The following is a 24128-nucleotide window of genomic DNA, read 5'->3' as shown; positions in this document are numbered from 1 at the left end:
TGTTTTTTCCTCTGTGTGTGTGTGTGTGTTGTCATTGTTTGTGATTGTTGACCTTTTGCGGTATGACGGCCCCTTTCTCCCGTGAGGATCCTGCATTGGATAGGGATGTTAGGAGAGGAGAGCTAGAGAGAGAGAGAGACGTCTGCGAAAGATGAATGAAGCATGTGTGGTCATTTCTTCTCAAATACTATCTGTGTCTTTCTGCTATAAGGATTGACACATGATCTGTAATATCCCAGCGGCCCCCACACACGTGTCTGTAGACCTTCACCGCTGTCATTTCATCCGTAATCCTTGGTGAGATGTTGACCTTGGTTTATTGCTGTGTTTCAAAAATTCAGAAACGTAACTTTAATTCTCTAATAGAGAAACAGTGCATGCTTAAAAGGGATTTTAATGTTTTCTCTTGTTAAAAGGATAGTTCGCCCAATAATGACAATTTAGTCATCATTTACTCGCCCTCATATCATTCCACATCTGTGTGACTTTCTTTCTTTCTTTAGCATAACACAAAAGAAGATATTTTGAAGAATGTTGGAAACCAAATAATATTGAACCCCAAGACATTTCTCAAACCACAAAGAGTCATGTACACGTTTAAAATGACATCAGGGTGAATAAATAACAACAATATTTCTTATTTTATTTAATTTTTGGGTGAATTATTTACATTTACATGTAATTATTTACATTTACATGTATTTACATGTAAATGTAAACACTGCACTGTGTCTTTTAAGCAACATCGCACCATGTTGTTTGTTTAAGAAAAACACCCCCTGACATTATATCAAAAGTAACGTCGCTTTATCCTCAAGTTAACCTCTGATGGTTAGTACTCCGCAATCCTCGATTACCTGAAGTCCACGAAAATGTGCAACTTTTTATAGGTTTGAACCTCCATCTGTCAGAATTCCTATTTTCCAGCTGTCCATCATTCCGTGGTCGCCCCTGTGACCTGTATCGCCGCGTTTGGGGGGCTGATGGTGGGATGGGTTGGTGTCAGCCTTGCTGCTTTGATTGACAGGTTAGTCAGGACCGGCCGGCTGCGCAGGCTGAAGCTGTTAGGCACAGGTCATTAGAATACTACCCACGAGCCTCAGCGGGCCAGCTAATCAGAGTTGAAATAAAGGGTGAGATTGAGGGAGAGAAAAGAAGCTTATTTAAAGTCAATGCTATGCATAAATACATTACAGACCGCTATAATCTTAGTCACGGTGGATAAACCTCATCTCTCACTCTCGCGCACATACATGCATTCAAACGTTGTCCTTTATTACGTGTCGCGTCACACGTCTGGCCTTTTTTAGTCGTCTGCGTGTTTGTGTGTGTGTGTGCATGCAGATATATGAAAATGTATTCATACGACACGACCGTGTGTGTGTGTGCGGCACGGATACAGATGAAATAACCGTGTGTGAAATAGAGAGACACTCCAATGCATTCTGGGATGGTTAGCAGTGGTATTTAGCCGATCCGGGGTCAGCGTGTGAGCTATCTGCCTCGCCTTCTCCCGTCTCTAATAACATTTTGACGTGCGGATCTGCTCTGAAATACTGTTTAAGCGCGCGCCCGGGGGAGCCGCCTGATAACTTTTCATTCATAATTAGCGCGGGGCGAATGGGGGGCGTACGTGGGGCGTTAGAGGGAAATTGAACTGTCAGTGTAGGGCGAGCGGGGGGCGAACGAGGGCGAGAGCGGGCTGAGCGCGGGGTGGGGGGCGTTTGACCCCATCACAATCCGAGGGCCGCGTCATAATTTGTTCATTTGGTGCCCATCAGCCGGTCGGCGTTGCCGCGGTGACCTCGTTCTTCTCGGAGCACGCTCAGTGCCGTCCTCATTATGACTCAGCAGCAAGGTAGAAACGCACGCGGAGACGCCGACTCGTGCTGTCAATCAAACACGCGTTCAATGCTGGCCACATACAAAGTGTGGTCATTTCACAGTTTGTCAGAGCTTAATTTGCCTTTAGTTTGGGTATTTTTGTTTGCTGCCCTGTCGTGATTGATTGACATTTTGTTTTTGTTTGTGCCGAGGCTGAAAAATATATCGAAATGATCAAAATATTGCAAGTGTGCATATTCTATACAGGTATGTTTGTCGCAATTGCAGTATCAGAATGATTTTAACACCTCAAGAAGTCGAATTGTGTAAGTTTTAGGTCAATGCAGATAGCAGAGAGAGATGGATTTTTATGTCCATTTACATATCCGTTACTTTTAAATACATTTTGTAACATTTCGAGTGAGTTTTAGCATAATGTTTTCTGCATATCATCACATTGTTTTACGGATGCACCCGCCTGACCCAAAGTTAACTTTCAATCTGTGTTTGTTTATCAGTCTGGCTAATAATATAACTATTTATATTTATTTATTTTAATTAATATTAATAGATTTTATTGTATAATAATTGTATTAAATAAACAATTTGTGTTGTGTAACCTTGTTGCATTTAGGTTTAGCAAAGGAACGGTTCTTCTAGTGGTAACCCATAATAATTCTGGTTAGACATACTTTTGACTTGCTAGCTAATGTAATTTACTCATTTCTTTTGCTTGTTATCAGAAATAATCTGGATTATTTTCGGATTTGCACCGGCAGTTAAGTTTGGGCAACAAAAGCGTGCATGCGCAGTAGTGTTTGTTTATGTTGTTGCTTTGAAACAGTCTATATCGTGCAGCTTTGGTTGGCTTACTATTGCATAGTTGTGCTTTACCTGTTTTTAAAAAGAGATTTGTTTAGTTTTTGTGCAATGAACGTTGAATTGGGCATTTTAATATGAATGAATTGACATTTGCATTTGACTTCCATATCGTGCTGTATTTGTATTTCGGACCATGTGTGCTATAGACATGTATGATATTACTCAAATTTTGTGGCTTGTCTGGAACTGTATGTGATGCCCCTTTTCTAGGAGACTGGACTTATTTTTGCCATGCAAAAAGCATTTGCATTCACGGGACCTGAGCCTAGCAAGGTGCTAAAAGCCACTTGGAACAGTTTTTGGCACCTGTGCGGTGTTGCCCTGGCAACCACTCGCAACATCCTCACTGGTTTTGCATGGCACATGACATTTCCCTCAAGGTTTTTGTTACTGTAAATTATAGCTGGTTAATGAGATTTTATTTCACCACGGTGGTGTTAAAAGAAAAGCTGTTACGCATGGAAGAAAGATCATCGCTGTTGTCCTTCTGAAACCTTGAATTTCGTTGTATTTTTACTTTTCATCATCATACACATTATACTCTTTTACATACAGTACGCAGTGGTGTTGATATAAAATTTCATAGAAACACACCGACATTCCATTACGATTATTTTGAAACCTTAACCATAAATCGCAGTAAGTTTTAACACCTGACAGAATCAATGCAACGCACACACGCAACATTGCTCTATATGACATTTTTCTCTTGAGACGCCAGACAGACGGTATGCACGTATGTGTCTTATAAACAAATGAATTAGATTTCAAACAGAAATAGATTTTTAATTCTGTCTGCTACATGTCCTGCTGTCCTCTGGATATCCTTTCATTCTTTCCCTTTACGCTCTCTATCTCTATCCCGGCTGGCCCATGCGTTTTGCATCTGTCAGCAGGTTTGGGGCGGCGACTGGACCGAGAGGATGCTGGGAGATACTGGGATGTGAAGGTGACTAGATCGGGTTGTCATCCATCACTGAGGTTTCCGTTAAGCTCATCCATAATAAAGCCCCTCAATCAGACTCCCCTTCACACCGGAGAGACGTTTCCCAGCGTGTGTGTGTGATATGGCTCGGTCAAGGTTACTCCTCTCTGTCTGTTATTTACTCTTACACCGCCCAGCGGAGTTGAGCGCTATAGGACACAAGTGTGTGTGTGTGTGTTATATTGGTGATCATAAGCGATGTTGCGTTGTATATTGGCTTGTCCACTCCTTGAGTACATAGACGGGAATGGTTATGGTGAAATGGCGGATACAACCCGTGTGTGTGTGTAAATCTAACTGTTGGAGATGCCGTAAACATTACAGCTACTTTTATCAACACAGACTGGCTGGACACGTCCAAAGCACAGCGATAAATTCACGCACTATGTATGTGTTTGTTTTTAGAGGGCTTTTAAGGGGATGTGACTCATCCAGAGCTTGTTTCAGTCGCACACAAATGCTGTTCATATAGCACCAGTTTCACATACAGCAAGTACCAGATTAGTGTTTTAAATCAGTTTTATTTAGGTTTGTCTAGATTTAGTTTTGTTGTCGGTGACTGTGTTTGAATGTTATGCATGTGCCTTCATGGGATCTGTCTTTTTCAGATTTCTAATTCACGTTTCGTGGTTTATTTGCTAAATGATTTTCATCATTTACATTTAATTTCAAACCTGTATGGCTTTCATTCTTCCAGAGGACACAAAGATATTTTTGATAATCAACCACCATTTACTCAAAACAACTGAAACCTTTCTCAAAATATCCTCTTTTGTGTTCCTCGGACGGAAAAGTCAAATGCAGGCAACGTGAGGGTGAATAAAAGATAACTATTCCTTGAACACATTTCACGCATCTTTTAGATTATAAAGCACAAAGTAAAAACAGTCTACAGGCAACAAGATGCAATTTCTAACTGTATTTAGATTTTATTCTCCGTGCAATATTTTGGACTCGTATGGCGAATGACTTGCAGGTGGACTCTACAGCTCGGAGGGATTTGCTGGTGTGGAAGACAAAGCCAGAGCCAATAAATAAATTGCAGGCTGAAATATCATTGCTGTCCAGGTGTTCGGCGATGCCGTGTAGAGCCAGAAAACTGCCATCAGCCGGCGATCTGTTCTGCTGTCACACGAGGGTATAGAGAATCCAGAGATTCAGAGCTAATGCATTGAGACGTCAGAGGTCCTTCCACACTCGTCATATCATCGGCAGGCAGGGAGCTATTCAGCCGTGACGCTTGCCTTTGCTTTTTTGGGGTGGACATTACACTGATTTTCTCGAGGGGAAGTGAGAAAGTGGGAATAATGTTGATCTGGGACATACGATAATGTACGATTTGAGATTTTTGTTATGTCCAGTCTCACAATATTCTGGATGAATAATCTGGGGAAACAATCTTACATGCACGTAGGCACACATTGAAATACATGTACCCTTAGTAGTGCTTAGGGGTTTGTTTACACCCTTAACTTTTAGAAGGATGAATTGTATGCGTGTGCTACAGACATGAATGATACTTCAACTTTTGTGGCTCGTGCAATTTTCTAACCAGGTAGACTTGTTATTTTCGCCGGGGGTGAATTAGATTTGGGGGTGAGATATTTTAGTTTACACCGGTTAGCAACTGCCTGACACCCTGGGAATGTATAGCAGCACATCGGCAACAAGCAACGCTTCTTGATTTAAAATCCACTTTACTGCATTTCAAACTTCCATAAGATTTTCCATTCTAAAGGTTCTTACAGCATTAAGATGAATCCAGCGTTACTCCAATGTTATGTATTCATTTAACTAAGGTTTCACTGATAAGCTCATAATGAAAATAGCCATGACTTTCTCTTGCCATGTCTTCTGTGTGAAAGAGATTTTACATTAAGATGAAAGGTTGAAAAGGTGGTTTAATAGGATGAAATGGGCAAATGCAGGACTTAATTTTTGTGTTTGCTTGGGAGCGAGAATTTTTCTGTCCTTCATGTGAACATAAAGGTGAAGTATAAACTGTCATTTCTGTGTCTCGGTTGTGTGTTTACTTACAACATTTAAAAAAATTATAAATATCTTCAAATTAATCATGGTTTTTAATGGTAGTTTTTAACAGTAAAACATTCTCCTATCCCACCTTAAAGCGGAAATCTGTAGTTTTTTTGTTGTTGTGAAAAATAAATAGTTTAGAGCGGGACTATCATGTATGTCCGACCAATAGCACACAGGCGAATGTTTAAAAATGAAACTTGTTTTTTTATTTACAAAATATCTTCATGGAATATGATCTCGACTTAATTCGCTAGTTGCACAAGATGGTGCCGGTGAGCTTTTGGGACGGCGGGGTCGGCAGACCAATTTACGGTTCGTATAACACTGAATGGGAAAAGGGTGTTTCGGCAAATCTGGGTGTTTTTAGATAAAAGGGTAATATATAATTGATATGACAGATCATCTTTACATTGTTGACCACTTTGTTACGCCAAAACAACTCTGTAGTGTTATGCAACTGGAAATTAGTCTGCTGACCCAAACGCTCACCGGCACCATTTTTGGCATAAACGAAAATCTATAATTTTGAAACACATGTTTTGTTGGTTTTGCAACAAATTTGACCATGCTACTTCGGACTTGTTTTGTGGTCCAGGGTGATATATTAATATTTCATTGTATATTAATTGTATTAAATCAAATTAAAACTACTCAACAGTTATTGATTCTTTAAGTTTGGGCCACATAACGTTGGTTTAGGTTGTTGCCGTTAAAACTGTCTATAAGAAAACTACACTGTTTACCATAAAGAATCCAGATTACCCAGAAGGCACTACAGCGGCTCATAATTACCAATTTTGTTTCAATACATCTTGTGTTTTACATGTCCACCAAACGCAGGTGTCCATTTTATCCCTGTGCATTTTCTCGCCTGTCAGTTTGACGCCGTGCGTTTGTTTCCCTACAGGCCAGTTCTCCCGTGTTTGTGCCGGAAACCTCCCATGAGCTCCTCCACAGGATGACGGGTAAAGGTCTGTCCGCCCAGTACCGCTTCACCCGGCAGCCTTGTATCTATGGCAACAACATGGTATCCCTGCAGCTGACGCTAAGCAACAGTAGTGACCAAGCCCTGGAGAACATCCACATCTCAGAGCGGAGTTCCACTGGACAGGACATCCATCGCTTTAACACGATCGGTGAGCGGGTCAATAAAGCCAGGGCTTCTGAATGCGTAATGCGAAGGAGAACATTTCCTTGCGCTTTTGAAACTGAAGAGTTTTGGCTGTCGGTATCTGTTTTTGGGGTCAGCCGATCGATAGGGAGGTCATTTACATCCTCAAGCCTTAAAGATGCAGTAACGAAAATGGGCGGATGAGAGAATGCGAGTCGAAAAACGACATTTAGCTGTTTTGGTAAAATGGCAAGTTGAAGTGAAAACATGTCAAGATTTTTATTGTATTTATTAAGTGTTTAGCGAAAGTTAAGTTATAACCAAGACTTCTATAGCAAGCAGACTTTGACCTCCCTCACTCTCTCCATCTCTCTCTCTCAGCCCATGATAATGTATCTGATATGATTTCTGTCTGTGTATCGATTAGCAGAGCTCCTCTAATCAGACACGCACACACATTCTGAATGTTTTCTGTGTTTCTACATTTTTCTGTCACCTCACAAGAAGCAAAGCAGCTCTTAGTCATTCACACATCAGGGTTTTATATCGTGAAATTGACCAATGCTCGTGTCGATAAAGCATCACATGATACATTTCATGGCCGGGGAGGAAGAAGAATACATTCATGCTCTTTCTCCATAGCCGTGCTTCTCAAACTTTTCCAGATGCTTTAATATTTAACAGTCCAGCAAAACTTCAGCACCACTATCATTACTTAACATATCCGGTCTTAACCAACGATCTCAAATTTTTGTAGTTTTGTTGTTTCATATATACGCTTGATACAAAGCCCATACGTTTCAAATGATTCATACAAGTTTTTGTCTTATATAATGATGATTATAAATATAATTGTATTAGGTTTTCTTTTTTTAAACCTTCACAGATTGAGAAGCACGGCTCTTGTGTTTTCAGATCAACAGTAAAGTTAAACTCTACGCTTTGACATTCATGCATCTGTTCATCCATGTTCTGTCTCCTGGCCTTCTCCCTGTGGATTTAGATTGATAGATATATAAATGTAAGTGTCATATCTCGCTTCTTCAGACGTTTCTCTATCTCTCCAGAGCGTTTGGAGCCGCAGGCATCCGTAACTGTGTCCATGGGCGTGGACTTCAACGATTCCACACAGGCAGCCAACTTCCAGCTCTGGTGAAAATATGTGCAACACACTTTAAAGAGATAGTTTACATACAAATACAAATTTCTTCATCTATTTTTTTACATTTACCTTGCTTAAAACCTTTAAGTGACAGGTTCTTCTGTGGAACACAAAAGAAGATATTTTGAGAAATGTCTTTGTGGTTTTGTGTCCTAACAATGGAAGTCAATGGGGTCTGATTTAGTTTGGTTACCAACATTCTTTAACATATCTTCTTTTGTGTTCTGCAGAAGACCATACATGTTGAATGTATGACTTGAATGAAAGAATGGTCGTTTCGGGGTGAACTATCCCTTTAATACATTTTTTCAACACACCCTCAAATCAGGTATATCTGACGCCCCAGATAATGTGTTTTCACATTTTTTTTAACACGACAAGAGTTGAAGCATCAGTTCACACACACGCGCACACTGCTATCACATCGTGATGGGGTTGGCATGTCATTATACAGATTAAATTACTGTTTATTCATTATCCTTACACATGCAAAAATAAGACCAAACGAATCGCTCCCCTCTCCAATGCCTTCCTTAAAAATAAATTATTACCGAATAGCGTGGTTAGTAATAATATGCATTACATTTTTTAAATAATCTAATTTGGAGCGATTACGCTTCTCCACAAAGCTTGTAATTGTTTTTTCTATTTTCGATTACGCCGGAGGCTTATGTGATCGATACAGTGAAATAGCCGGGCGTGAATAACATCACCATAAACAGCCGAGCGAGCGACCGGTAGATTATGTGCGCTAATGGAGCCAATGTGAGTTCAATGACATGGGGACGCGTGGGCGCGGGTCAGGCCTGCTCGGGGAGTTGCTTTAAGGAGGGATTCGGTCCCTCTGAATTCCACGGCATCAAAAGATTACGCCGCATTAGGAAGAAAAACCTGGATTTACTTTAGACCGTGATCCCTCGCTCTCTGTATCTTTTCACGCCTGTTTCCCCTCATCACCTGATCTCCGTGGCGACCCTGTTCTCCCGTTCTCTATTGGCTTCCTATTTCCCAGCCTGCCCTTCTTCGTGAAGGGACTAATGTTAGATTTCTGTCTTATCGGCCTTCTTTCCTATGGCACGCCACCGAACTCGAACAGTGATGATGCTAATCAATACGAATATGAAAATAGAAATGACTTTATTATCTTTTCATCTTTGCTCTCTCCCTCTTTCTTTTATCCCTGTCTGCCTCGGGATCAGTAATGATTGATCCGGTGGGATAGTAATAACACTTCTGTTTCTCAACTAATTGGTTAGTTACAAAGTTAAATTGGCAAACCTGACAATCGATAACTTGATTCTTCTACTCTTTTGGGAGGAGAGGGCGACCAAAAAAAGAGAAAACGCAGATCAGGTTCCAGTCTTTCACACAGTTGTTGTTACTTGTTTAAAAGCTGTAAAACACTGTTACAACTTCCGTGCATCGCTTTACTGGTTTATTGTCACATTTGCATGAGAATAAGATCAAGTTTCATAGATTGAATAATGTAAAATAACGTTTGAATGATTGTAATTTTTTCCTATGAAAATGTTACTTGTTTGCAAATGAGTTTATCTGTTCGTCCAAACAATGGGAGACGAGGCGGGGAATACAATTGTTATTTTGGGCTTCTGTTGTGGATGGGAAATTACAAACGCCACTTTTAATATAAAAAGTAAAGGAGGAAAGGGAGATGGACAGATATAAACTGTAGTGTTGAGACCTGATGGTTGTGTTCTTTCACCTCGCAGTACAAAAGAAGATGAATTTAGTGTGTCCATCCAGCCTGAGGTGGGAGAACTACTGCTGCCCGTCACCATGACTGAACCGGACTTCACCAAAGAGCAAAGTAATACAAACACACCAAAAGACCTTGACAACACAGAACAATCCAGAAGTATTCTGGGTGATATGGCTAAATATTTTTTAAATATAAATATATTTAATTATATTTGAATTAAAATTTGTGTAACATAATGAATAACACTACAGCGAGCAATTTCATCACAATTCATTTTAATTGAACCAAACCTGCCAAGTGTGAACACGCCCTTAATCTAACATATGTCACATATTGTTAATATTTGATATATTGCTCCGTTCTTACATTGCCGACTCCCTTCAGATACCGGCGCACATCTCTAACCGCGTGGTTCTGTTGATGAACAGTCTGAATGCTGGTGGCAGGCGTGCGGTGCAGAAAAGCTCCAAATAAAGCGGCTCTATACATTTAAATCTGTTTATTTAAACACACGCACAATCTCTGCCGTAATAGTGTCCCTCTGAATGTAACCGGCGATGCAGAAAGAGCTGACAGGCGAATCTGACGCGCACGCATTTCACACGCCGGCATCCACTCTGAAGGCTGCCACAAGTCGTCCGTGGAGATCTGCTCGACCTGTTCACCGCGGCGACCCGGAGGTCCTTCAGAGAGCTGGAAGCTAAACGGTTAAGCGGGAAATAACACAGTTTGACAATTTATGCATTTGGCAGACGCTTATATCCAAAGCCACTTACAGTGCATTCAAGCCGTACGTTTTATGAGTACGCGTGTTCCCCGGGAATCGAACCTGTGACCTTTGTGTCGCTAATCTGCATCGGTTCTCAGGCCTGTCGTGCTTGCTAACGGCATGCTGGGAGTTGAGGGTGGGATCTCGGTTTGTCCGACAAGCTTAAGAGATAGAGAAGTGTTTTGAAAGCAGCCTTTCGTTTTCAGCAACACAACTAGTTCTTATCAAAGCGTTCCCTTCATCATCGATGCTACAAAGCGTTCCAGCTAATAAAACAAAACACGCAAACTCGGTTTAGCCTTCCGCAGGCCTTTCGGGATCAAAGCACACACACACCTGGCTCGTACGAATGCCCCTCTCTGCTTTCCGGCCCAACATTAGGCCGACATAATGAAGCAGACGCTCTACGAAAGAAACAGCGGGTTTGATTTTTCATTTGCGCTCAATGGATTCCTGCCTTGTCTTTTTAGAGAGCACCTATACCTTTACTCAGGACAACACACTAGCGAACACATTTTAATGAGCGGAGAGAGTGCCTCCCGCCTCACTATTTACAGACGGGGAACAGGAAGTAAGGCGCTTTTTATAGCCAATCATTTATTCTTAATTGGTTGCCGTGGCAAAGGCTTTTAGCATAAGCCGCGCTATATTCATTTACTCCACATTTTCTCTACAATGGACCCTAATGGACAGATTTAAGACTTTAAATGAGCACTCTCAGAAACCTCACCCCCCGAACCCGCGCGTGTGTGTACGTATTAGCGCTTGCTCTCACATTCTTGCCGTATGAAAGCCAAGCTGAAGTGCGTCGTCGTTTGTGCCTTTCAGACTGAAAAGCTCCGGGTCTGTCTGTGTTTTTTCTTTTTTTAAGTGGAAACGCAGCATTTTCATTTAGTCTAGTTTGGGCGCATTAAGCAACATTGTGTGTGTGTGTGTTTTCCCGCAGGCGCTTGTTAGGGAACAGCCGAGCGCTGCTTTTATGCGCTTGTCGCCGCTTGACGAGACTCATTCACGCGTCTCTAGCTAATGTCCTGCATGGCCGTGGTGATTTCGGCTTGTGTTAGTCTTAATCAAGTGTAGTGTTCCAACGCACCCTACAAATATCACACGCTCTTACTGACGGCCCAAATCATTTTAACCTTCCGTCCTCCTGGTTCTGCGCTCGTCGAATGGCAAATATGAAAGTATGCGCATCACAGACATGTTTACAACACAAATCTTATGTAGAAGACGTTTTTCTGGACATCTTCCCTGTAGATAAAGTTCCTTTAAGTTTTATACTGACTCTCTAAGGGAAAGCTCTAACTTTCTTAAAATGATAACACAAACAACTTTTTAACTTAGCAGAACATGCACACTTGAAAATACTGACTACTTTAGTATTTACCTTATTTACCTCACATTTGAGTCACTTTCTTAATGTATACTCAAGTATTCTGTAGTATAATTGTCTACTACAGTTTAATTTTCCTATAGTAAAGTATACAACATGTCTAATAATCTCTATTTGCTTTAACTATATGCAAAAAAGTGCAACATTTATTTTGTTTAGTATCCATCAAATATAAAACGCTGAACTATATTTCAAGAATACTTCAGTGTATTAATAAAGTGTACTTATTACTAAACTACAGTAAACTTACAGTACATAATCAGTTTACTATTGTAAATACTAAAGCGGACAACAGTGTTTTTATGTGGCTAGGACACAATGTGCTTTATTTTAATATTAAAATGTTTTGTTTTGTAAAGCTTATAGTGATCATCTCCCATAGAAACCCTGTGCTATACTGTAAGTAATATACCTTAGTGTTTTCAAACCTTGCCATAAATGTGAACGTATACTAAACAATTTACTGCCGATTGTCTGTGACAGTTAATGCTATAGAATGCATTAGTTTGCATTAATAAAGTCTAGTCATTAATATACTTGAGAATACTTACATTTTTTGTAGTTTATGTAAGTACTAAGTAGTAAAATAGTAAAGTGTACTACGTTATTTTTGTGTGGCTTGGTTACTAAATGTATATATAAATATAATACAGTTTTTTGGGTGAACCCTGAAAGTCTTATTTAGTTGAAGTTAAATTTCATCTTTCAACTCCGCAAACAAGCGACTGGCGTTTTAAACCGTGCCCTGCCGCCTTGTGCTCATTGAGCCGCAGCGCTCGTGTGACGCTCACGGGTTTAATCCTGCTTTGCGTCATTTCCCAATTCAGCCTTTCCCTCTTTCTTTCTCTTCTCGATATTTCTTGCTGTCTGTTCGTATCCATCAACATGGCCAAGAACAACAAAGAATAAAACACATCTTGCAAAACGCAAACAAAACGAGCTGTTCATTATCCGCATCTGTTCTATCCGTATCACTTACATTTTTTGGTGTCGCTCAGGTAAACTGGTGGGGATGAATGAGTCGTCGGCAACAATCTCAATGGCGCCAGACGACGCCTCAAGCCAGTCGATAAACAGGAAGGTGGTGTCTGTTGCCAACCTGGGCGTGGTTACGTCTGGTCAGGACATCATACACAGGTACGTTTTAAGGAAAATGTCACGTTTCACTAAACTGAAAAACTTCTGCGCTTAATATTGTTTAAAAGAACGTTTTATTGGCTTTGTCTCTTTAGGGGCTTGAACAAATGTGATCGTATATTGCATGGAAAGATTTGCTAAAGATGTCTGCAGAGACGACGTAATTTAAACAAGCCCAAAGTTTTTCCAACAAACTTTTCTAGAAGTCAGCAATTTTATCCAGTTAAGGGGAAACGTGTGTATTTTGAGTTTGCGACAGAGCTCCAGAGTTAGTTTTATATTACCATTAACATGGGTACATGCTTTTCTCCATAGTGAGTTACGGGATTTATTTTATCAATACGTGTTCCCTAGGGTTTAAACCTTTGTGCTACACAAATATTTCCTTTCTTTTCGACTTTGTAAAGGACTTTAAAATGGAACTTTCCTATGTACACACGCAAACATACTGTACATCTCGCTGACACATATTGTTCTCTCTCAAACACAAACACTGTGATGTTTGTTCTGGACCTTCTGCAGTCTGAAGGCAGATAATGCAGTAATTTAATTATAAAATATGAGTGAATTTGAAAGCACCTTGAGAAGCATTAGAATCTTCCTTACAAGGACACACAGACTAAGTGGAAATCAATGGCCGCAGGTCTGTGGAAAAGGTCTATATTTCATTGGGAATACGCAATCGTGCAAATGAGACTGTGTCATCAATCACCGCCTGTTTCTCAAAAGACATACCAGAAGAAAAACTTTACCCGTCCTCTACAAACCGTAAGGCACTTTTACACTTATAAGAAGCTGACCATCATTTTTTATCATTTTGTTTTAGATGAGCTGTTTTTGTTAGTGCCCGGCTTCAATGAAGTTTAAATGGAGTTTTAACTATTTCTAATTTCCTATCTCTAATGTGTCCTCTAGCAGAAAGCACTTTTAAAGGCTATGTTTCTCTCTAGTGTGCAAGTTCAATACAGTTTGACTTAATATACGGTCTTCCAGCTTGGACACCTTTTAATAACTGTGGACATTTGTTTGGCTTGTATGTTAAGCATGCGTCCATCACAGTCACCCGCTGGCCTGATCAGAGTTAACTGACCCATTCTTTCTGTGTGGTTTGTGGGTTTTTATGAGTTGCGGTTCCTCCGTGCAGCAGCAGGGGGCAGCACTGCTTTTGTCATACACCATATCAGCAAGAACATGAATCTATTCTTCCCTTTTCAACTTTGTTAAATCGCAGCAATTACAGTCATTAAACATATAGGATTCTTTTTATCCTTCGCATCTGTGATTTTCTGTTTGTTTCCAGTATCGTCTAATCGGTGGGTCATCTAGAGAATTAGTTAAGTCAGTCTAGAGGACTAGTTTATGGGGTTTATGTTCATCTGGTACATATGTGGTTCTTACTTCGGGTAATATATAGACTTTGACAGCTCCAACTTATCCTTAACAAATAAATACTGTTTTTATTTCACTCTTTTGCAGTCCTAATGCGAATAGATTTATTATTTATAATTATCATAATAACTTATGACGATCTGCAAAAACTGAGATAAAGAGTCAAAGTTAAAAGCACTCAATTCTCTTGAATGTCGCTGTAGAATTTGACTTTTATGACCCGAACCTGTCAAACGTGATTATTCGATGGGAGCCCACATACGTTTGGTCATGTAGTGTATTGAATGTGCATCCTTGTTTCGTTTCCATGAAATGTGGATTGTGTGCGCATGTCGTGTGTGTTAGTAACCAGCTGTGTGTGTGGAGAGAAGATCAGGGAGGCGTCGCCTTCATTTTTTAGAGGGACATCTGGTCATCTGGTCACTCATCTGGTCAGATTAACCTCTATTAGAACAGAAGACTCTTAGCACACACTCGTACATAAACCCACCTGGCAGGAACGCTTGGAAATTGATGACACACAGCGTCTCTGCAGACATGAGGACAGATAAAGGAAAAGAGAAAGCGCAGAGGATTCACCATTGCACCATTTACATTTGTGAATTTGGCAGACGCTTTTATCCGAAACAACGTATCGCATAGAAACTATGATATACTGACAAAATGTTAAATGTCATTTGCTAGTCATTTTGGATAAAGGCGTCTGCTGAATAAATAAATGCAAGTCTTATCAATATTTGCCACATAAACAACACATAAAGTACACGCATGTGTGCAAGGCGAATCGCATTAAAAACATTTTTTTAAATAAATTACATTTTGCATTAGAAACTTGATTCTGTTTATGGACTGTTAGGATCTTTACATTTTTAGCATTAAAATGAAGTAAGATCATGCCAAAATTCTCGATGCTTTAAATAACATTTTACGTTTGAATTGTATTTTCTTTTTGTAATTCCTATTATTTTAAATAATGAATGACATTACATTGTCATTACTCTAATACACAAATTTATTTACATTGTAAATATTTATGATGTAAAGGCTCCACGGCAAATGCTACATTGCAGTAACAAAAAACTGATTTTTCAAGACAGTAACGTGCAGAAACTTTTCTTATAGCAAATTTATTTCGGTTCTTGGTGAAGTATGGCCCAGACATGTTCCCAACATTTGCTCGCCAAAATGTAAAAACACGAAAAATACTTGGAAACGCTTGCAACAAATGCCGATGTGATTTTCCATTGTCATTCGTCTCAAAATGGCCAAACATTGGTTGAAAAAATTCGACAGCTGGATATATCTGTAATTATTTAGGTTAACTTGTGATCTGGTGATGTGAATTATAACTGTTGTGTGTAAACAAAAGTGTTGTGAGAAGATCCACATATCTCTATGAATAGAGGCTCTCTCTCTCTCTCTCTCTCTCTCTCTCTCTGATCAGGAGCAAGTGTTAGCGTGTGTGCGGATCGATGGCGGTCCGGCTGGCCAGCATTTGGGTTCTGCTTTGCTTTTCTTCCCACAGCTTCAATTAATCCAGTTCAGAGGCCCAGTGGACGACAGCATAGAATACCAATGACCCATTTACAGCTTGAACCGCACCAAAGATCTATCTATCTATCTATCTATCTATCTATCTATCTATCTATCTATCTATCTATCTATCTCCTATATAGCTAATCTATATAGCTAATCTGTTGTTGATAATTAAGGTCATCTGTCTTTAAAGTGTGTGTGTGCGTGCTGATCGTCAGATGTGACGCCCCTCTCCAGTTGGTTAGCAGCATGGCTCTTGTGTGTCATGCTGCCATGGCTAAATGGTGGCCATTGTGTGCGTGTTTGTGTGTGTGAGAGTTGGGAAGTAAAAGAAGGGGCCCTGAGCTGGTGGGGCGGGGGGTTTCGGGGGGAGCCGGGGAGGTGTATGCCTCTCACTGCTAAATGGGGTCCCCGCTTGTGAGGTTTTGTGCTAAACGGTTCATTGTTGTAAAATAGTGTGTGTAAATGGGAGGCAGATGGGCCGTGTGTCAGGCACGTGGGTCCAGCTCGCTGAGAGAGACTGGTAGACAGACAGCAAGGAGGGACGAGGGCGTAGAGGTCACGCGGGGTCGTGTCTCAGCGCTGCCTAAGAAGCCGAGTGCGTGGTCGCCAGTGTTTCCAGTCTGTGACGTTTCCACGGTTACCGGGCGCTGAGAATTCTCCCACTGAGCGAATTTTTTTGTTCATCACTTGCACGGCGCTCTTATCATTATTGTTATTTAGTTTATTTTGTTTAACAGTTATTTATGCGCTTCCAATCTCACTGGAAAGATTTTTGAGTTTTGCGAAAGTTATAGGCGTTACAAAGGAAAAGTTATAGATTTACTTGAAAAGTCGTACACCATGTTTTACAATACTGTAGTGTACTACTCAAGATACTACAGTGTTGTTGAACCCATTTTTATAGTAAATATTTACTATAATTTTCTATTTACTATTGTTAATAACACATAATATTATAGTATACTACAGTTTATTAATTATACTTTATTATAACTGCTCAAATTGCACTTTAGGATACTACAATTTACTACATTTTACTATAGTAAATCATTTTCACTTTCTCTTGAATACTTTAAATCATCCCTTCAATTTTTTTACTCTTTTGGAGTTTTAACAGCAAGGATCACACACTCATTGTTAACACAGGCACATACGTCCTCAGCATTCATGAATCGAGAAACATTATCTCCACTGAAACTGAAATGAAACCTGTAATTTCTCTGAATATATTTTGCTATATTAATGATGGTTGTGTCCCGTGCCCCCGCCGTGTCTGTGAGAGGCTGCAGGGTTCCTCTGTGATTGACAGGGGTCCGTCCCTTAGCCCCTAATAGCTTCTTAACCAGACCAGATAATAGACTGCCATGCCTCTTCACCACACACACACACAAACCCTTTCAGTCTCTCACGCACACATTTGGATACACGTATTTACATTTAGGAACTTAGCTGACGCTTTTATCCAAATTGAGTTTGAATAGTGAGGATAACATTAATGCTATTCATCTTAGATATACTTATTTAAAATATTTTGTACTAAAGCTTAACAACCAGCTATAATGGTAATTGGGCCATTCATAATTTTATGTTGATGAATCTACAAGTTTTTTTTAATTGTACATTGTATTGGCATTTAGTTTATGTTACAGATTACAAACTGTCTTACTTATCATAAGTTTCCAGTCATACAGCCGTGAAAAGAATTAAGAGAGAAAATGATTTCATTAAATCAGCATATCTAGATATACTGTGGTCATTTCCAGTCCAGTGTCTGTTAAATTTCAATAAAACCAAACCTCAGGAGTGACATAAAGTCATCCAACAGCAATGTGAAAGACTGACAGCATGACAAGACACATGGAAACTGTGATAAAAATCCAGGTTATCATATACAAAATTATATTGGAACGTTTCCTAAATAAATGTTGTTTTCTTTAAAAGTGAATTTGAACATATTTTTCAGACCTCAAATACATAAGAGCATCCCAGGGATTGCCCGTACAGTACTCAGATATAAATGTATAGTATAGTATAATGCATTGTCACTTTGGATAATAGCGCATACCAAATGTACATGTAAAAATATATTTATCGAAAACATTTCATTCTTATTTAATCCTGTTTTTATCACAACATTCAATTTCAACATTGTTCATCTGTAAAGTAAACTATTCTTTTATTTAGTGTGTATCTCCAGCATCAGGTCACTTAAACATATTTAACTTGAGTAAAATTGGCTATATCGCTATACAAGAATACTGGGCAATATTTACGATATATGATCAAATATATTAAATGTATTTATGCAATCTTGCCTGACCTGTATCTTTGGTTGGCACAAAAAGTTACATCTTCACAACCAAGGAAAACATAAAAGCACAAAGAAAATGTGTACAAAAGTAAATAGGAGTACCGTTTCGTGTCGTCTCATAATCGCAACTAATATTTGTATATCATTTGTTTTTAACAGGTTTGCTGGCAAGACTGTGAGTTCAGGTTCTCTGGTGCTGGTTTCGGTCACCCTGCAGGATTCAGATGCTCTCGTCACGATTAACACAGAGAAATCCATCATGGCTTCAATGTTACTGCGACAGTTCAAAACAGCCCTGACGAACAGCGCCACCTAGACACTCACAGCGCGGACAGCGCGGAGAGCCAGAGGTCTTAGACCTAACCAGTCCTCAAACACTGAGGGTTCAGACACAGATAAATGCCATAATATAGATGCGGCGTGCTCCTTTTGGGTTATAAGGACGCTTTACAGTTTGCCATGATGTGGATTAGTGTTTTGGGAAGCTGTCTTGGAGTTGGACAGTTTTATTTTTACTGTCTCTGAGAATTCCTCTACCAAATTTTCCCTCAGTTTCTTCTCTTCCAGTGATAGATCGCTGTCCTGCTAATCTGTAATACTTTACATTTTCCAGGAAATGGTCAAACTCATACTGACAGTATATACAGTAGATCAACCGTAGTCAAATTGTCAAAAGCATATAAAAAGTTGCCAAGTTTTCTGCATATCTGCTGGTGTCTGTCCATCCGGTCGAATGAAGGAGGATTCTTTGTCTGAATATTTACAGTATGTGAAGTGCCTTTAGAAACCCAAGTGCCCGGCCTGCTCTCCTAGTGAGTCACATTTCTCTCACGGTTGCCAATTTCAAGAATAAAAAATATCATACAGAAACTATGAAGCGGTCTTATTTATTTGTGTCTGACTCGATGCAAACTCTCCTTGTGTTGTTGTCTAATGACTTTCTTGCATCTTTAAACTGCAACTGGCAGAAAGGGGACAGACAGACAGCAATGACCCTGCGTTAGTTGTTTGTAGTCTTCATTGAACAGTTTAAACTGGATTTCCAATACAAGTCGTGGAAGACAAAAAGCATGTACACGTATGTGAAGATTTGACTGCATGATGTACAGAAGATCAAAAAGATGAGAGAGATGTTTCTGGGAATGGCATAGCTGGGATTTCCTGCTTCGGTCACCATTCACTTTCAATGCATCTTTCTTCATACAGTGAAAGGGAATGGTGACTTTATCCCGCGTGTTTATTTAGTTGCATAGCACTTTTGTGTTTCTTTTATGGAAGAAAGAAAGTCTTACAAGTTTGGAACAACATGAGGGCGATTCAACTTAAGTATATTTGTATACATAAGTCCCTTCAATTTTTTTTTAGATGATGTCTTCTGAAGATCATGCGTTTGCTTTAAATTACTTATCTGTACATGACTGACAAATAGGTATGTGAATCATCCAAGGTTTGGGAGTAATACTCTTGGGGGTGTTGTATGAATTGTAGGTCACCTGGACACCGCTAAAACCAACGCTCAAGACGACTGGGTTGTTTTAATACTGACAACAAACCTGAAAGTGAGGATTTGACTGTGATGTAGAGAAGATCAGAAGAGGTAAGAGATGCTCAATCCTGAAGTGTATTGTTGTGTGATCACATGTTTTCTTCAGATTGAAATGGTAATTTTTATGTTGCTGCTGTCACCAATGGCGAAAAATGAGTTGAATGAAACTGTCACTCCAATGAAGTGTTCAGTGTAAATTTGTGAAGTGGGCATCAGTCCAGGTTGGCAGCTCTCAAGAAACTGAAGGCCATGGTGAAATTTTTGAGACCATGATATAAATTGAGAACTGAGAAGTGTGACTAATGTCCAAGCAAGACTGTTTTTTCTAGATTGGGGCTTTTGAGTCAAGAAAAGCTAGTTGTGGTGTGTGTGTGTGTGTGTTTGCTTGGATGTGTGTTAAACAGCTGTGTGATCATCTGTCAGCTATAGCTTGCGCATTAATCATAATGTTAATGTCACAGAGGACACATTCCCATAAGCGCTCTTGAATGCACTCATTCATGACTATAGAGGCCTCACGGGCCCCTGCAGATGTATGTGTGTTTGAGGGAATGCGAGGATGGGCTGTGAAACAAATGGAATTCACCATCTCATTTCTAGAATCAACCTAAAAAAGCTTTAGGATTTTTAAACAAACATTATGAAGTAAAAATGAATGACACCCCAAACTGTTAAAGGGGTCATATGGAGCGAATGTGTTTTCTGTGTCTTTGGTGTTAAGTTACCTATTAGTCACGTAAAATTGCAAAAATGAAAGTGTCGGAACAAAAGATGCATTCTATCTAAAAGCGAACGCTCACCCAGACCTGCCTGAAACGGCTTGTGTAACCACACCCCCACAAATCTACGTCAGTTCGTGGTATGTTTGACTTAGACCACCCAACTGTATACGCAAGTAAGGTGGGCGTACCTGTCAGTACAATTGTTTTGAAACCTGATGTTTGCAGTATTCGACCAATCACTACGCAATGGTTAACTGGCCAATCATAGCACACCTCGCTTTTCAGAGCGATGAGCTTTGTAAAACATCTGTGCGTTTCAGAGAGGCGGAGCAAAGAGGAGATACAAACGTGGACGTTATGTGGAAAATACAGCGTTTTTCAACCTTAAATCTTGTATACACATTGCATTACATCTAAAACAAACGATAATATTCATTTTGGCCGTGTCATGACTCCTTTAAGCAATTGTTAGAGGGATAGTTCATCCAACAATAAAAATGTGTTCATCAATTACTCATCCTCGTGCCATTTCAAACCTGTGAGATACTCTTCTGCAGAACACAAAAGAAGACATTTTGAGAAACATTGGTAACCGAACCATATCGACCAACTTTTCTCAAAATATCTTCTTTTGTGTTAAAAAAACATTTTGAACAACATTAGAGTGAGTAAATGATGACATTTTGAGGTGAACTATCCCAATTTTTATATGAAAGATTCCTGATTAGTCAAATGCGAATTGGAAGCAATTCATAAGACTTTTTTCTTATATAGGCCTGAATTTGTATGGACAGCATCAGGCGTTTCTTGGTCTTCATTGAACATTATGACACTTGTCCTTTATCGCCGGTGTTTTTATGTACCGTTGAGAAATTGAACGGACACATAAATGCAGAGTGAAAAATCCAGACCATCATCTTCCATCACCGTAGGCTGTTAAGATGCACTTTAAGCTCCTTCTGCAGAAAAAAACTCATTGTGCACACACATGCATGTCTAGGGGTTTTATTAATGCAGTATAGTGTAATATTCAAATGAGATGGTATAATTTAACCCCATAATTCTATAGTGTTGCCGGTGGTTGCCAAGGCGTTGCTATGCACTTACTTAAGTGTTCTAAATGGTTGTAAATGCGTTGCTCTGTGGTTGCTGGTGCTTTTAGTGATGTCGTGCCAACTTGGGAGATCAACAGCACGTCTTCATGAAACAATTTTAACCCAGTCAAAAAGGAAAAAATCCTGTTGGGTTAAATTAACCCAAATGTTTATATTAGACCCAATAATGAGTTAAAACAACACGGTATTTTGTTTTTAAACAACCCTGCATTTTTAACCCAAAAGCTGTGTTGAAAATAACATGTATAGAGTGAATGATAATGTATACCAGTGAATCATATTGTTGACATAATACATAATGAAATGCCCAAACTAAGTGGTATAATACAATATTTAACAAATGGCTGTGTCTATAGTGTGCCGCCTACAAAGACAGCATTTTTTTCCATCACAGGCACATTCACATTCTTTTAATGGCCCTAAAACTTGACTCTCAATGACAATTTAAAGCTGTTCAAGGAATGTATTTAAGAGCGAATGCGTATCTCTTCCCTTTACCCTGTACAGAAGCTACAGAGCATTAAAACACTGTTTTAAATTGCATTCTGTCTAAAAGCAAGGCGTGCTGTTCTTCCTCAATTAAAGGAGATTTATTAAGGTTAAAAAAGAAATCAGAAAAACGGGAGGATTTAAGGGCCTTCAGTCATTATTTTTAAACTCTGCTGCAACGTGATTCGACTTCAATTAAGGCAATGTAAATACCGTGGTTTCAATTAAACCTGGAGATGTTGCAGGTTGCCCGGGTGGCGCCGTTGTACGTGTTGCCGTGGTAACCGCTAGAGTGAATATTCTGCGTGGGCTTTGTAATGGCGGGCTGCTTTTTTAATGCGCGATGGGCACGGACCTCAAAGGCAGAGTTGGATTGCATTTTGAGGCACGTTCATTGGAAGTGGACCAAGTTTTTAAAAGATTAATTCGAGTAATACGCAATACATGGAATGCACGAAACCTTTATAATCCATGCAAGAAAAGTAATTATATAAACAACAAAAGTACATCTACTGATATAATCAGATTAGTGAACAGTGATATAGGCTCAATCCTTTGCCTACGACCAAAATGATTGTCGGGTAACCCCGAAATGTTCATCTTTATTTTCTGCTTTTATTGAAGTCAAACGTATTGTTTAACATCAATGTATCAACCTGACTACATTACCGGAAAGAGTAATTTAAGGAGTAAACCTTGTGTAAATATTGTTTAGATTAAAACAAATGTGATATTTCATATTTAAGCATGTTTTGTTTCCAGAAAGTACAATATACAGTACAGTGACAGCACTCACTCAGGGGTTACTCATGTCTGTCATTAAAAACAGAAACTCATATAACAGATTCTCAAAGCATCCGACATTGTTTGAAGGAGATGTTAATACTATAATCATTTTGCTGGAAACTATATGGTAACCAACTTTTGTGCCTCTGTTTGACAGAGCTAAAGCAGAACATTGACACATCTGTGGACACATCGACTTTCTCAAAGTATTTCATGTCAGCGACAGGTAAATAGAGTCTCAAAGGTGTTTTACATTTAGATTCAGCTGTACAGGTAACACACACACACACACACACACTTATTCTGTATCACTGTCTTCTCTTACTCGCTTTCTCTCTCTGCTCTGACAGCTTGATTTTCTGGTCTCTCAGTGGGCACCTCGGGGCGACATGACGGGCTTCTTAATCTGAGCGTTTCATGGTGTCTGTCAGGGCCAGAGAGAGAGAGAGAGAGAGAGAGAGAGAGAGTCCTAGCTTTTGGAAACGGCTGTCTGACCTGACCATGGGGAGCAGCTCCTATTAGACAGAGCCTTATCAAGCGTATCTCCTATCTGCTGACAGTGTCACAAACACACACACACACACGCTCGGATGCTGACATGCTCTGATAAAACTGACATTATGTGGTCTTTTTTCCCCTTCATCTCTGTTCTTTTCTACTTTTCTTTTGTATGCTTTGTTTATATCTGGTTCAGCAGTATGTCAGTGAGGTTCAGAAGTCACGGGCAGAAGTAAAAGCTGCAGTTTTATTTTACACGTTTTAAATTATTACTACGCACTTGTTTAACTTGTACATTTTCTTTAAAAAAACAATTTGAATGGTTAAATTAACCTTTTATGTCTTTCTCTTTTTGATTGTATTTCACATTTTAGGCCTGTATTGATTTAAAAGGCGAATAATTCTGTGGGTCCACCAGACCCGCGAACATTGAATTGTGAAATGTATACTTTGAAGTTTGCATTCTAAGTGTGGTTACAGTTACTAACGGGTGTAAAGGTGTAATATCCAGCATTGCTATATGATATAATTATATGAAGGCTAAGCACACTATGCATTTCAGTACCATATGTGCCGTTCTCTCTAACAGAAAAAGTGTCACGCTGTATAATTTACAGTGATCTTAAACTGCAGTAAAGTGCAAGTAGCAGTCGGGCAAAAAGAGACCTGGCTCTGCTGAGCGAGGCCTGGGGGATTTCAGCCGGTGAAATAGG

At 39.6% G+C, this 24128-nt stretch overlaps 1 protein-coding gene across 1 annotated transcript in view; it reads left to right on the top strand.

The window, feature by feature from the left end:
• ap3b1a (adaptor related protein complex 3 subunit beta 1a) overlaps positions 1-19134 on the top strand; it is a 44309-nt gene extending 25175 nt beyond the window's left edge. Inside the window, exons 23-27 of the mRNA XM_079486976.1 lie at positions 6636-6864; positions 7907-7991; positions 9732-9829; positions 12882-13020; positions 18419-19134. Coding sequence (XP_079343102.1) covers positions 6636-6864; positions 7907-7991; positions 9732-9829; positions 12882-13020; positions 18419-18575 — 708 coding nt within the window. The 3' untranslated portion in view covers positions 18576-19134. The remainder of the gene's footprint in view (positions 1-6635; positions 6865-7906; positions 7992-9731; positions 9830-12881; positions 13021-18418) is intronic.
• The last annotated feature ends 4994 nt before the right edge of the window (positions 19135-24128 follow it).

Source organism: Barbatula barbatula (genome assembly GCF_947034865.1).
Source record: "Barbatula barbatula genome assembly, chromosome: 22".
In the NCBI taxonomy this organism is placed as follows: Eukaryota; Metazoa; Chordata; class Actinopteri; order Cypriniformes; family Nemacheilidae; genus Barbatula; species Barbatula barbatula.
This window is presented reverse-complemented; position numbering and strand designations above follow the sequence as displayed.